Source organism: Tyto alba, unplaced genomic scaffold (genome assembly GCF_018691265.1).
Source record: "Tyto alba isolate M040663 unplaced genomic scaffold, T.alba_DEE_v4.0 Super-Scaffold_2, whole genome shotgun sequence".
Taxonomy (NCBI): domain Eukaryota; kingdom Metazoa; phylum Chordata; class Aves; order Strigiformes; family Tytonidae; genus Tyto; species Tyto alba.
The window spans coordinates 19797530-19813447 of record NW_024881282.1 but is presented as its reverse complement, the minus strand read 5'-3'; the positions used below and the strand labels follow the sequence as shown (position 1 = coordinate 19813447).

At 45.3% G+C, this 15918-nt stretch overlaps 1 protein-coding gene across 1 annotated transcript; it reads right to left on the bottom strand.

The window, feature by feature from the left end:
• Positions 1 to 2332: 2332 nt before the first annotated feature.
• Positions 2333 to 5680, bottom strand: SAP18 (Sin3A associated protein 18). The gene is made up of 4 exons (XM_042792082.1): positions 5505 to 5680; positions 5209 to 5318; positions 3530 to 3652; positions 2333 to 2825 (listed from the first exon to the last, which is right to left on the bottom strand). The coding sequence occupies exons 1-4, from the start codon at positions 5574 to 5576 to the stop codon at positions 2669 to 2671; spliced, it is 462 nt and encodes a 153-aa protein (XP_042648016.1). The 5' UTR covers positions 5577 to 5680; the 3' UTR covers positions 2333 to 2668.
• Positions 5681 to 15918: the final 10238 nt, after the last annotated feature.

Below are 15918 nucleotides of genomic sequence, written 5' to 3'. Positions count from 1 at the left end.
GGGGCTTGTGCAATTCTGTAATTACATGCTGGGTACTGCAGGCCTCACCTTGTTTTGCAGCATGGACAATGCCCTGGGACAAGCAGGCTGCTTAGCAGTGGTCTTCACTTTTCTGTCTGCCCAGGTCTGTAAGGTGTCAAAAACCAGATGGCTGATCTGATGGCTGTGACTCAGCAGGCAGCAGAGGTGACTGCCTTCAGCCTGGAACATCCCACCAATCCCAGCTCCACTGCACTTCTCAACCTTTTCAATCTTAGGGGAAACGAGTGACTCAGATGCAAGTGATTCTGCAAATGAGGGTCATTCATGAAGGCTGAACTTGCAACTCCCTAACTTAGAAGCCAGAGAAGAGGGACAGAAGAAGGTGAACCATGGGCAGAACTGACCCTAAAATCCCTCAGGCTGTGCTACACTGAGGGACTCCCAAGAAAAAAAGAAAAAATGTAAATCACAGCTCACGAAAGCAAGCATGCCTTGTTCTCAGCAGCCAGGAACACTTACTTCAGCCTCGGCCTCTGCTCTGCTAAGGCCTTAGGTGAGGAAGGTGAAGGCCCTGAGGAGCAGCTACAGCTTCTACTCCTGCTCTTGCCTTTCTTTCAGCACAGAGGAGCACAATGTGCAGGAAACAAGCACCTGGCTCTCCAGACCAGTGGGATGCTCGGGGTCAGCTGGCAGAGGGACACAGCCCCAGGCAGCCAGAGCCCGCTCAGACCTGGGGCACCCCCAGGCCTCGGGGTCTCCCCCTGCGGTGACAGAGGCAGCTGGCAAGCACCCAGCTGGGGGAAGCCACAGGCCCCCTCCTCCCACGTTGCACTGATTTGCTGGGAGGTGGGCCACCCCTTCTTTCTCCTGCTCCTTAAGAAGGTACCAGGCAACATTCCACAGACCAGCCTTCCTGTTTCCCCATGGAAAACCCTTAGCTACCCCTCCTTCTAGTTTGAGATTCTAGAAGCTGGCTGCTAGGCACCCCCAGCAACCTCCAGCTTCATCAGTAACTTTTAACATGGCACAGCCTTGAATCTTGATAGCTCACAGCTTCTTGGCTTTGCCCCAACACCAATGGTTACAGTAAATTGAGAAACTGGTGCTCAATACAGGCTGCAACTGTTTATGAAAAGCCACCTTACTGAAGGCAAAGCAGCAAATTTACTCAGCTCAGACTGCTCGGTGTAGGGTCCAAAATCCTATGTATTCATTAGATGAAGGTAACTAAGGGAAAGAAGCTAAAATATGCACCTTCCTTGGAGCTCTGGAAGTCAAAACTGGGTGTTGCTCTCTTGGTCAGTGTATGCCAACAACCTATTGCTTGTGGTCAAAAGCCCAGGAGATGGAGGTATGCGAACCAGCTGCCTCGCCCCACAGGTTCACTCGGCCAAGAAGAACCAGTGGTCAGGGCCAAGACTCCCACACAAAGAGCACAGACCTGCTGCCTCACCTCCTCTCAGTTCATCAGAACTGCAGGCAAGAGCACCTGCCACTGTATTTTCGTTAGAAAATAGTTCTGCTCCATAGCTGACCATCTGAAAACACCAGATTTCTTCTGGCCAGGTCTCTGCAGATATTGCAATGTTCCAGGACAGTGGTCTCCAAAGGGGGGAGCAAAAGACAAGCCAAAGACAAGACAATCTCCAACGTGGTACATGCACAAGTGGGATACAGTATTTCACATTTCACACCTATTTTTGTGTAATTTTATAATGTACATAGTAATACAGTACTGGATATATGTAATTTATAAATAATTTTGGGGGAAGACACTCCAAAATTTTTTAATGATGGGGTGCACAATCAACAGAAGTTTGGAGACCCCTATTCTAAGCAAGACCCTCAAAGACAGCTTTATACCTTCCATTTTTAAAGACACTTAAAGTCCTTCAGAACTCGGGTAAGGCCCATGTGCAACTGTGCTGAACCATACCTTCCTCTGGCAAGTTCAGCAGCTCCTCAGTGTCCTGGTGGCACCGAGAACACTCCCAGTCTGTGGGCTGGCATCACCCTGGCACAAGATGGAGCAGCCCCTGGAAGCTGTAGCAGGAGGGCTGGCAGCCCGACACAGCCCCCTGCGTCAGCAGGGACAGTAACACAGCTTGCCTGCCTTTGGCCACACCGCCTACACGCTCGTCCTCCCAAACCCAGCCAGCTGCAGATTAAATCCTCCTGTCCAAAGAATCCCCATTAGGCCACGCACCTCTGCTCATCTAGCCCAAAAGTTATCCGACAAAGGCTTTGGCGCTCCTTTCAATTTTAACTTCTTAAAAGCTGGCTTTGGAATGTCTCTGCAAAAATCTACTTTAAAAAAAAAAAAAAAAAAAAAAACACCACCACGCTATCAAAAGATTAATAACATCAATCTTTATTCCAATCAAGACAGAACTACAGAATACCTGTAATCCTTCTGGTCATATTTTACGGAAATATTGAAACACTGGACACACTGACTTACTGTTCAAACTGTAACAATCAGGGATAGGATGATGGCACTGCTAAATATAAGTGTTTCTTCTAAACAAACTAAAAGTTAAGGTTTAAAAGTTAACTTTAATTTCCGATGCTTAGCTTTGTCTTCAGGTGTTCTTGCTTAGCAAAAAAAGCAAAAAAAAAAATAAGCCTGCTTTAGAACAGCAAGGAGGAATACAGAGAAGATGTAATCATACAAAGAGGCAATAGTTTAGTATGGTCTCATGCGGCTTGATGGGGGCGGTGCGCGATTCGGAGGAGTAATTGCTATATCCAAGTAGTCTCCTATCTGGAATTTCTGAGACTGCAACGTCATGGAATCATCTGTGCCCTTCCTGCCCGACATGGTACTGCCGATCTCCTTCACCCTGCGCGCAGGAGAGGAAAGGCACGTCAGTTATCAGAGGCAAATCTCCCTAGATGTCCGAAACAGGAACTGCATCAGGTCACACAACCTTCCAGTGCCATCCTCTGCCCTGTGTTTAGCTATGTCCTCAGGATGCTGGGGATTTTCTCTCCAGTACCAGGTGTACCAAGAAAAGCTACACCAAATCCTCTTTCTGATGGGGCAGAGGAGTGGGGGAACCTTCTACCATATTAAGTTATATACTAGAGATAACCCCTTGCCCTCTTCCACAGAGACACGGAACAAGACTCCACAGATTACAGAGCAGGATATAACCACTGGTTGCTGACAAAGGTTAGCTAATACTGTTTTGGAAGACAGATACCTGCAACAAGATCATTGTTAAAGTTCAAATGCATTCTTGGACACAAGACCTACTGCACCTCGTATCACCAGAATCAAAGCTTTATCTCGAGCTGTAGGTCGATGTTTTGGCTGGTGAGCAAAGTCTTCAAGCACACGGGTTCATTGTTTTGGGAACACGTGAACAACAACTGTCACCAGGCAAAATTTAGAGTTTGAGCTGGTCATCATATAGTCTGTTCTCAAGAACTTCAGAAATCTGATATGTGGGTTCTGAACTTTAAAATCAAGTATTAATGAAAAATAATTTACTGCTCTGGTACCTGAAGTCTTCTATTAACCTGAAGAAGAAATGTCATTTACCTATACCCAGGCCTCTTGAGATCCGTAAAAACAATTGCAAAATTGAAGTGCGTGCCCTTCTTCCGTGCTTCTGGGTAGACTTCTTTCACTAAGCTGGTCAGCTCTTTCAGAGTTGCATCCATCCTAGATGAAACAAACCAAAGCAGTTCATATTCTCAAAAGCAGCAACAAAAAAATAGCTTCCCAAAACCCATTTAAAATGAAAACAATATATTGCTACAACTTAACCATAGATTTCCTTGCCTTTGTATACTTTCTGTAGGTACCTGAAGATGAACAAGATCTTGCATTTCAGATACATAGTGAGCCATCGATTTCACAACTACACGACATTCCAAATATGTTTTGATCTAATGATCAAGTGACAAGAAGTTGCTTTAGTTATCAACTAAAACACCTGTGTTTCACCACTTACTGTACACTGGTCACAACATGGGCTAGTGCAAATGTAGCCCCTAATTAGCTCCCAATTTACTGCGTTAAGACAAATCTCTTCACCTCTATATTTCAACATCTGCTTTTCCAGGTCTCTCCAAAGTGTTACCATTTAAACAGCAGGGGCTTTTTTTTTTTAATGCATTTATACAATGAACAGTATAAGAGTTTCCTCACCTAAGTTGGTATCTATGTTAAAGTAGTTTCTTGCGTATTAGAGGAAATGTAAGAAAGTAAGAAAAAAAAAAACGACAGTTTTCCATCAAGATTTCCATTTCTGCCCTAACAGGCACCACTGCTTTTCCCTGTCTTCAAGCAGACCAAAGCTAAAGCTCATTTCTAGAATTTCAAGAACAAAAGGACTCAATCATTGCAACTACAGCGATTCTAATTATACAGACCGTACACTCACTCCAAGCTTCAAGCAACTAGGGAGCAGTGTGTTGACAGACAATGCCCATTCTGACTTCTGCAGATGGCAAACAGCTCAGACACCACCAACAGACTGGACTGAGTCCATAAATCCCATTAGGAAGTAAATTAGAACTGCATGCTCTGCTAGCCACAAAAATGGATTTATTCAACCATACAATATACAAGTTACAACCCTAGCAGTCACTTTGAAGGAAAAACTAAAATGTAAAAAGTAGCATAACTCACTTTCAAGAGCAATCTTCAACACGCTATAAACAAAACTAGTGTTTGCAACACAGACCAAAGTAGTTCTCCAAACTAAATCAGAAAGCAATGAAAAGCAGCTGTTACAGAACCTGACCGTACACAAAGACAGACATTACTGCAATCTCAAGAGGCTCTGACTTAAACCAACACGCCATTCAAGTAGTTCAAGCCTTCTGGGACAACTACTACTGAAAAAAACAGCACGTTGGAACAAAGTTCAAGCATTAGTTAAAGGAGAACCTCTGCGTTGAACAGACTCGTTGTGATAACCAAAGCTACACCGCAACACCAGCCCCGATAACGTGCCTCAGTACCTGGGCAATTCAACCGCAGAACGTTTCTTTCAGCCTGCGGCACTCCGCTGAAGTCGTGTTTCCACGGATGCCACGTCTAAGCTGCACGGCTCTAGGCAGAACCTCTCTACTCCAGCTCCCCCCACGGAGAAGGCAGCTGCCCCCGCGAACACTTCCCCGCGTTTCCAGCTTTAGGGCAGGCCCAGCGCACCGCCGCTCGCACCGGAGAAGGAGCCGACGGCGGGCGAGCCCCGGCCGCCGCGCACTCACCAGGTGTAGATCTGCAGCTCGCTGGAGGGCACGTTGCCGCGGGAGAACTCGTCCATGCGGTGGTGCCGCCCGTTGTTGGTGGTGAAGACGCGGAGCAGCAGCGGGCACGTCTGCGGGGCGAGGATGAGGGGCCGCTCGCCATCTCCCAACCGTCCCGTCCGACACCCCCACCCCCCCCCCCCAAAGGCCTCACGGCGCTGCCATGCCACGCCGTACCCTTCCCCCCGCCCCGCCGCGCCGCGCCGCGCCCGGCTGCAGCGCAGACACAGACAGCCGCGCAGCACCACCCCCGACACCTTTTCCCGGTCGATCGGTTTCTCCGGCTCCTTCTTAATCTCCTCCTGCGTGACGCGCGACTCCACCGCCATCTTGCCCCGCCGCCGCGCTAACAACCGCCGGCCCCGGATGTCCCGTCCCGCGCCTCAGGTGTCGCGAGAGGAGGGGCGGGGCCGGGCCGGGCCCGGCCCCTGAGGGGAGCGCGGCCGCGGGGCGAGTGGCGGTGGTTTCGCGGCGGGAGGCTGCTGCCCGCTGCCCGCTGCCCGGCCTCCTCCGCCCGCCCCGCCGGGGCCCTGAGGGGAAAGGCGGTGGGCGCTGCTTGGGAGCGGCCCTCAGGCTCCCGCCCGTGGGAAGGGCGGCGGGTCCCGGCGGCTCGGCCCCGCAGCCTGGCCCCGCATGGGCGCGGAGCCCGAGGCGCCTTTGGGGACCCCGCTCCAGCCGAGGGGTCTCCGGCGGGCGCCTTATTCCGGGGCAGCGGGACTGGTAGGAGGTGCCCGGCAGGGCTTGACGTGATCCTTGCTAAAACCTGGAAACATCTGGGATAGAGTTGATGGTTGGAGCGGAGTGTTGCACCCCTCGGGCTCGGAGTTGGTAGGGACTAGGCCGTGCTGCCGCAGCCTTCCCTCCTGCTCCCTGTTACACCCTGGATCACTGCCCGTGTTTTCTAATACTTAGAAGAGCTTTTCATAAGCTACTGCTACTACTGCCTCTTGGAAAAAAACACTCTATATGGAGACATATTTAAACATGTCTAATACAGGTAAATAATACAATCAACCACTGTAACTAGCAATATATTGGAATCAATTAGAAAGGGATATGTCATATTTAGAATTGAGTTTCCCGTAATATTATATTTGGGAAAAATCAAATATAAATGCTTTCCATTTATGGTCTTGTTTTTCCAATAATGGAATCTTTTATTAGGTTAAATTTGAGCCTCTGGTTGTGTCTCACAAAATAAGTAGGAGAGAGATCTGTGTTTCTGATGGGATAACTTTTTTTAAATGTTGGGAGTTGTTTGTTACTCGTATTAGAATGAGGGGGAAGGGTTGTTCATTTGTTTTACAGAATTTGCACTTACATTGTTTCCTGGAGTGCTGTGAATGTATTTCCCATTTCAAATGTGAAACAAAATTCATTTTTTCTGTAAAACAATGCATAAATGTATGTGCTTGCAGGTGCAAAATAAGCAAATATCAGCCTTAGAATTGCTGAGGCAGGAAAGGAGCTCTGGAAGAGTCTGCCTGGTCTAAACCCCTGCTCAAAGTGGGATCAGCAAGGGCTGGTTGCTCAGGGCCGGGTCTGCGTGGGTTTTGAGTATATCTGAAGATGGAGACCCCTCTGGAAACCCGGCCTAGTGCTCAGTCACCCTCACGGTTAAAAAAAAAAAAAAAAAAAAAAAAAGAGGATGGTTTATTTTCCTTCTTATATTTAAATTTCTGGTATTTCATTGTGTGCCCATTGCCGCTGGTCCTGTCACTGGGCACTGCTGAGAAGCCTGACCGGCATCTTTACTCCCTCCAGTCAGGTATTTATACACAGTGATGGGATCCCCCTGAGCCATCCCTCTCAAGACTGAACAGTCCCAGCTCTCTCAGCCTGTCCTCTTGTGACAGAAGGTCCCATCCCTTAACCACCCCATTAAGCTGTATTTGTGCTGTATTTGTGCTGTATTATTATACTGTTCCTGTACTGCTCATATGACTTTCAGTTGATGCTTGCAGCAGAGTACAGCACTGAGCTTTCTGCCACTGAAGCTGTGTCTCTGCGTTCCCCTTCTGCAATGTACTTCTCTGAGTAAGGAGATTCAGGGTGAATTTACGTCTGTGTTGGGCTGCTTTCCCAAGTCTAGGATCAGAAATAAATACAATACGTTCTGCACCATGAAAAAAGCATATGCTTGTTAAGGTGTTATAACTGTTGAAGTACCTGTGCTCTAAGGGTGATGTGGTTTGATTTCACTTTTCCAAACACTGTAGGTACGTGTTTCCAATGTATCATTTATTTTTAAAATATGCAGGGGAGAAAGAAATTATAAAAATACATTTACCCATGAGTTTTCTGTAGATATCATAAAGCAGAAAAAAGGTTATGAGTCCATACTATAAAAAAAAAGAAAAAAAGTTTTTGCAGTTCACCTCTAATATAACCAAGAGTATTTGGTTTAAAATGTTGATTTATGGCACACCTAAGACAAGAGAACCAACAACCTGTTGGAGTTCACCCTCAGCTTTTATTAACTTCCTTTTGTGGTAGTCTGGATAGTATTGTACCATATTTAATCTACATTAAGTTATAGCATATCATCATTTTATTACCAAAGGGAATGACTCAGCCTTGCCACCATTTGCAGGATTTGATTTCCCAGGCAACGGTACAGTTTATTACACTGCTAAAATTAATTCTATCTGCCCTGATAATACATGCTTTGGGCTCAGTATGTGAACCGCCATTTCCAAAACAAAGGAATTTATGTCTAGAATCAGGTATCGTAAAGGAACAGCTGTAACAAATAAAGCACAGTTCTCTTGTGAATCTAAGTAGTTCCTTCTGCTAGAACTTTTTGAGTGCTTTATTTATGTCAAAAATGACCTAGTGTGCTTGAGTTTTAAGTAAATTCAAGCATGACTTAATTTATTATTCATGAACTGTATTAACAATCACAATTTATTTTCAGTCTAAAATCTTAGATTCTTATGTTACGTATTTGGGAGAGAGAACTGAAAATTATTTGGAAATGAAAATGCAGTTATGTGATCTGTAACCTGGACTGCAGGATGCAGATTTTACTGGAGACGGTGCTGTCTGGTTAAACAAGGCATAACACGGTAAACTGGATTCCCACCGGTTTAGGCTGAGGTCCCTCGTGTGCCCGAGTTCATCTAACAGCCCGCTCTTGCCAGAGGAGGGGGATTTGGCTCCCTGCCGCCTGCCCTTCTTCTCAGTCACGTGAGGGCTTTTTCCCTTGCTTCTGCCAGGTGTGGCCCTCACTAGATTCTTCCAAGAGTAAGTTAAATTCCCTAATTTAAGATAAAACTCTCCAGTTAGGGGCTGGTTTTCTGTCAGTTTATTGCATTTAATGCTTTCTAAATTGGTTCCATGATTGCTAGACCTGGTGCAAGAGGAGTGGTGGAAGCATATGCCCAGGAGTAGCCGGGAGACAGAGGGAGAGAACAGGAATGGAATAGGGTCTGTCCCTTCAGTGGTACTGAAATGGCCGATTGCTTCACCCTCCTGTCACATTTTCTTAGGTTTTGGGGGGTGAGGGGTCCCCTCTACTTGACAGAGATGCTGAGTTCTGTGCAAACAGCGCATATATGTGCAAACGCATCTATATAGTGCATGCTATAGAGAAAATTAAATTTTCTCACTGAGGTAGTGAGGCAGAATAAGACTGTATGCAAGCAAGTCTCCAGCCTTTATTGTTGTAAATGAGAGAACTGAAAATGTTTGATGCATTTTGGGTATGAATGCCTGTAGAGAACTGAGACAAGTGGTCTCAGAAGTGAATTGCCTCTTTAAGAACTGTTAACACACATTCTTATTTAAGTCGTTACTTAAATAACAAACTTTTAATTGTTTATTGGAGCATCTAGGACAGGTATGAATGAGAGGGCATGTTGGCGCCATTAGGATGTGGGACTGGGCAAAGCTGCCACAGCTGTTTAGAGAAGAGCATTGTGGGTTAAGTAGCCTATGAACCTCCCCAAGTAAATTGTGATTGAAAGGGAAAACTGAAAGGAACAGTGGATACTGGCTGACTTAAAACTTTGTAGGCAGAACAGAGAAGATGACAGTAAAGAAAAAGTGTCATTGGGAAGATACAGAAAGGAATGGCACAACTGGGCCTGGGATATCAACCACTGAGTTAAACCTCCGAGAAACTAGAAAAACTGTAGGAGGTGACCAGAACAAGGAACTCTGAACATTTCAGACCTGTGAGTGTACTGAATCTCAGTTCAAAATTGACGTAGCCTCACGCTCTGCAGCATGCTGTTTTCAGGTTCCCAAGGCTCCTAGGACTTCTGGCTTGCTGGCCATTTGCGAGTTCTTCCTAAGCAGGACTACACACCACATCGTACTTTTTCATGGTTGTGTGTGTATCAAATAAAGCTTGCTTGGTAGAGGACTTGGTCTTTATCTCGATTGAGAAAGGTTCAACTACCCTTTTCTGCAACAGCACAGTCATCTTTCAAACATCTTTACAATCAACCAAGTGAACAAATTCCCAAGTTTGATGGAGCTTCTACTGCAAACTGGCTTTAACTGGTGGTGGAAGAACACCACTGAGTTTTTGCAAATATTATTTCCTACATTTTGTGTCATGGTTACCTCACAGGTATATTTTTATGTTTAGAATGCTCTGTGTGCAGTAGATTTCTTTCCTGTGTTTTGATTTCCTGTGTTTTGTACCAAAGTTAGTGTGGATTTCAAGAAGCCTGTAGTGCTGCTAGGAAATTATAGTTTTCACTTACACTTCAGTGCTTGTTCACTGTCCTATTTCGAATTGAGATGATTTGGGCTCACAAAATGCACCGTAACTGTTGGGCTTCTGTGGTCCTGTTCAACTTGCAGGTGAGGCCATCAGTGTGGTAAGGACTCCGAGGAGTGGGCTGCTCGTTTGTGAGGTGTGAAAGGGCTCTGTCACTGTATGTGTAAAGCATGTGGAGACCCCGAGGCAGCATCCTAATTCAGGAGCACCAAGGCTGGGAGAAATCTACGCTTGTGTATAGATTACATATATGTTTTCTTCCTCTTTCTCTGTAAAGTCATCAGAAGGACCACAAGTTAATAAAAACACTTGGAAGACAATTTGCTATTACGCAACACTGCAAAATTATTTAACTGTTCATGTTGACAGTAGCACCGGTCAGTCAGCACAGGCTCACACATGCTCGAGGGGCACAGGCACGGCAGAGCTGCTGGTGTGCCTTGGAAACAAGCTGCCTCGTACCTGCCAGTGTAAGACCTTGTTTAAAGTTGCGTGCGATGTTGCCAAATGTTATCATTCTGCCATTTGGATGGAACTATTCCACATCGGGTGTTTCCTGAAAGAGCATCCTCAGGATGCTTTTTTTTTTTTTCAGTTTCAGAAAAAATGTTTCCAAGAATAATATATTAGGCAGATGAGCGTTATCACTCATATTTCTATTATTTTTGCGGTTTGTCTGAAAACCTGCAGCATTCACATACTTTTGAGAAGGAAACACAGTTTGGCACAGATGCTTACTCCTGTGTCAGAAATGTTCTCATAAAGCAAATATATTTGACCGAGCTATGATCTGTTTTAAAAACTGTGATTTATCCATAGTCAGCTGAGACCGACTAATGCCGACTAATACTAAACTGTACCTGAAGCACCTGGGTATGTGACGGATTCAGAAGACTGTCCTCAGTGCTGCTGTGCCCTGCGACAGGCCTAGGCACGGAACGGGGAACAGTGGGGCTCTTTCTTTTTTCCCTTGGGGTGCTGCTCCCCGCAGTGGGCACCGATAAGGGACACAGGATGTGACCCTGCCCGCGTCCCTGGAGCCGTGTGAGGCGGGAGCTGGAGAGCAGCTCCGCAGCACTTCAGGCCAACCCAGTGCAAAACTGCTGGCAATCTAAATCAACAAGAGAGGACGTGTTATGAGAGAGAGGTCCAGCAAAAAATGTAATGACTGCTTGAATTTCACCTGGAGGAGACCAGAACAAACTGGAACTTGTAATTGTCAGCAGAGGAAGACAGAATTCAGTTTCAAGTAAAGAAATAGTAAGTCCTGGTCTGTCGCATAGAGTTATTTTCTCCTTTATACAAACACACATCAAGGTGTGATGGTGAGATATACTAAATATTCTATTGATTTTTCCTGGTGGGGTAGTAGACTCGGTTACAAAATATAAAATTAAGGAAGAAATGTTGCCAGAATCTAAACCTGGATTTCATTAAAATGTGTTGTCATTTCTCTATAAAATACATCTGCTACAATGTTCCAGAAATTTTAGACACACAATAGAGTAATAAACTGCTTTTATAACTTGGGTAATACTCTACCATAGATTCTTGATTTCCCCCCTACTGTTTGTATGAAATTACCTCAGTAGAGAAACGTCTGTACACTGTAAGAAAGGAATAAATGGGTTGTCATTGCAATAAGTGGAAAGTTTAAAAATTGTGTACGAGATGTGTTTTGTAGAGAGGACAACCAATACCAGAAGTTTGTCAGCCTGCAATTCACTGCCGATAGTTAGGTCGGCAGCATGGGCCCCTGCCTGCGCTCCCTTGGAGCTCTGTTTCCCGGTTTTCCTTCACCGGGGCAGCTCCACTACTCAAAGCAGTGGTGGGAAACCCAGTGTGAAGGTTATTTTCATCGCTGGTGCTTTTCCCAGTTGCAGGTGCTGCTGTCACCCATTGAGCTAACCAGTTTGCCCTGGGAACTGGGAGGCTGCCTGACCTGCAGCCCCTGCGCTGGCGGCTCTGAGGGCAACACCACTGTCCTCCAAACACCCTGCCTGGCAAAGCCGGTGTGTCCCCTCACAACATCATCACCTGGAGGAGATGTCCTTAGTATTGTCTTCCACATTTCCTGAACAGACAAATCCCTTTCCTGGCTGCTTCCTGGATTAATGTGATTCCATCCTTGAACACGACACAGAAGTCTGATTAGGGGGTGAGAGTCTCCATCAGGCAGACACAGCCCTGCTTGTGCTTTGCTGGGAACATTTCCACAAATAAGCATTAACAGATTAGGTTGATGATTATTCCAGTATCTTCTCCCAAATATCTGTTCTTTTCCTTTCCAATGGAAGAATAATGTCAAAAGACTGAAGCTTTTTTTCCTAAAGTAGAAAATTCCAAGAGATCTGACTGAGTATACTGAAATACATATATTTTGTACGCAGCTCCCTGGCTATGCTGCTCTTCAGCTTGCCATACACCTCTAGAAGCTTCCAGTCTGTGGCACACACAGTTCCTATTGAAAATAGTGGGTGGATAAAGAGGCATCCTGCACACCCAGAACAGATATTTCCTTCTCCGTTCTCTGCCCCAGGATGACAGATCTGAACACAAAGCACCTCCGCGTGTCTGTGGCATTTCATGCTGATTCTTTAATGACAACGGAGCTGTTGATAAATAAATCCCCTCTGGTCAGCTGCAGTAAGAGGCCTGTTTTATATGCCTTTGTTCTGGGGCTCACAGAGCCCTGCAGAAGCTTTATGAGAGCAGTGCGTATCCTTCATGACAAAGGTTGATGTTGTGGAAGCCGTTACATGTGTCCTGCTCCAGAAGCATCATCATAAAGAGTTGGGCAAAACTTTTCTCCAAAGTAAGTAGTTCCACGTGGCAAGCCCTGTCAAGCACAAAGCAAAGCCTCAGCGCCCGAGACAGCTCAGCTACATGGCAGAAGTATTTTTTGCGGCTCAATGTGCAGGTCAGAAAACACAATTCTGTAATTTTTTTTTTTTTTCCCCCCATCCTGAGTGGCCACTTACGACCAAAATGTTCTGGCTCTAATAAATTACCTGCAACATTTTGAATAGTGCAATATAAAACCAAATTCTTTTCTGAATGCTATGTCGTATGTATTGCAGTATCAATTAACTCAGTGTTTTTTAAAGAAAGGAAATGTCCATCACTGGGAATTTACAATATGTGAAGTTTGAGTCCAGAATGAATTCTGACAGCTTGGTTACCATAAGCTCCTCGGAGACACAGTGCTTAGTGGAAACACTGACATAATCTTAATGATAGTGGTGGGAATAGTGCCAGTAAAACAGAATGTCCTGTAGGCATAATGTAAGGCAGAATCACTTTGGCTCCCCAGGCCACAATAGCTTTGAAATAGAAGTTGATAGAAAATTTGTGCACGCCTATTCCTTTGACCAAGAAAGAATAATCTCTGTCTGTACTACTGACTATTGCTATCAGCTGTATTATATTCCATTTTGCACATGGCAAAAGGTGCTGGGGAAATTGAAAGGAGATTTTCTTGCAAATGACCGAAGTCTTGCTGCAGAGCAATGGAGGCACGTTGGAGTTGTGTATTAGCAATCATAAGGGCATGGACAGAGTGCACACTGCAGCCCGGGCACTAGTGGGAAGAAGTCACGGCTTTTACATTTCTCGCTGTTCCTTCCCTGTCAGCTCTCTTGGCAGAGCTGGTCACGATGAGTTCCCCACAGACTTATTACAATGAAACAGGTTAGCAAAGACTTCGTACTTAAATCATTTACAATAATCTCATTGCTCGTGCCTGGAATGGGCGAGGAAAGGTTCACACAAGTAGCTGTGCTGACACATCGGTGGTCCAGCGCGGATGGTGACAAAGGGTATCCTCACACAGTGGTCCAGCTGGAGTCAGAAGGTGACATCCGTCCGTAACCTGGTGCTTTCCAGTGACAAGCTGTATGATGTGACATTTTATCTGACAGCGTGACAGGCTGTGACATTTCAGATTGCTGTGAGCAGTGCTCCCTTTTTGTGTTCAGAACACATGTAAGAAAGTGCAGCGTTCCAAAAAATAAATAAGTGCCTCACAGAATTGCTGGGGGAAAATTCTTGCAATTGAAGAAAGAGAAAGGAAAGAAAGAAGCTATTTAAAAAGAAGTGAATGGGAAAAAAAAAAAAAAAAGACCTTAGGTTGACACTACTTCACAGCTTTATGCCACAAATCTAAGAATAATTTAGATTAATTTCTGTAAAACTTGAGGACATAGAAGAGCAGGGGAAATGGCTCTCCTACACCTCTTAGATTTGTTCAATAGGAAGCAAGATAAAATATGCTCTGGTGTTTTATTTGGGCTTGAGGAATGCAAAGGCATAATAATTAGCAGCTGATACACCAGTTTAATGCAGGTGTTCAGATTTTTAAAAGACTGTTATCACTTAATGTTACCTTTAAAAAAGAGATCTCGGATTTTTCAGTGAAACATATACTAGAAAAAGAGACACCATTATATGGAAGGAGGTGAAACTCTCAAATACAAGAATTGTGAAAAATCTACTATTAGAGGTACAGATAGATTCCCTGCCTCTTAGAGATGAATGATTAGCTAAACGTGAAGGTTTAAAAAAAAAAAAAGTGAACTATTAAGAACGCAGTGCACAGTTATTGCTAAATTCTTAGGTACAAATTCCCATATATGGGCTCGATCTTAAAATGCCATTAAAGTACAGCAGTCTGGCTGCCATCACTTGTTTCAGACTTGGATCTGGCTTCACCCAAAAAACCATGGCGCTACTGCTCAAACGTGCTTCAGCCAGTAACATGAATGAAATTCAGAGAGGATTTTAGCCAAGACCAAAGGTGGAATGAGACACTGTAGAAGTTATTACTTGGTTTCTGATTAGAAACTAGTCAGAATGAGAGATTCGTGGGAGTTCATCCATCTTGGGCTGCAAGCGAAGCGGGAAGATTTGTGTATTTATGTTAACATAGCTTGTGGTTCTGCTTTGAACTGTAGCCAGTGGATGCAAATGATTTAGCATATGAAGGCATTACACATTTTTCATTATTTTATGTCTAGATAGCAGATGAAATCTTTGGTCAGTCATGGGGAAGTTCTCGCTCCATTTGCACTCAGGGGTGCCTGGATTTGGATGAACACTTTTTCATCCCACATTCTTTGAGCATCTTTTCTTCAGTTGGTAATTTTTGGTGGTGTCAATGGTGGAAGGCCACCACGAATGGGCTGTGCACCTGCTTCTGGAGGCTCTGAAGTTTATCCTGCTCCTGCTGTCTGCGGGATGTGAGTTGTACAGCTCCTTTAGCTCTGCACACATTGGATGCTGACAGCTGAACTGCAGGAGATTTTACAGTTTCTTTGGGCTGTTTGAACAAGCCCTGGCTTCTTGCTGGGACAACGATTCCATGATCCCAGCCACCAGGATCAGGATTGTGAGTGGCTTTATTGGGGACTACATGGCAGAGATAACAGACGGTAAAGGTACTTGAAAGGAGCTAGGCCTTGGTAGGTTTGAAAAATGTCAGGTACAAGTGTTATTGGTCCTACCTGTGTGTCATTAATAGAGGCCGAGCAAGGCAGGGACACTGGTGAGATATGGGAAATTATACTTGCATGTGCGTGCTGTTTCCTGGCCCGGCCAGGAGCACAGCCAAAGCTATGACAGACAGCAGTGCAGTCTCTCCCTAATGTCATAGCTTTTAAAAGAAAACTCCCAGAAAAGATGAATCCCGCTTTCCTGACTATAACAGTGCATATTTAATCCCAAACTACCATTTTTTTTTTTTTGCTGTCAAACAAGCCCTCTGGCTTCTTGGGGAGGAGTGTGAGGAATGCCAGGCTCTCTGCTTGACAGATGTGCGAAAACCTTCGCTCGCTGGAGCGCCGTAGCAGAAGAGGGGTGCGACAGGCACGGCGCAGGCGGGGTGTCCGTGCGCGGGGACGTGGCTGTGGCAGGTCCCCAGGGAGTTTGCTGAGGGGCGCTGA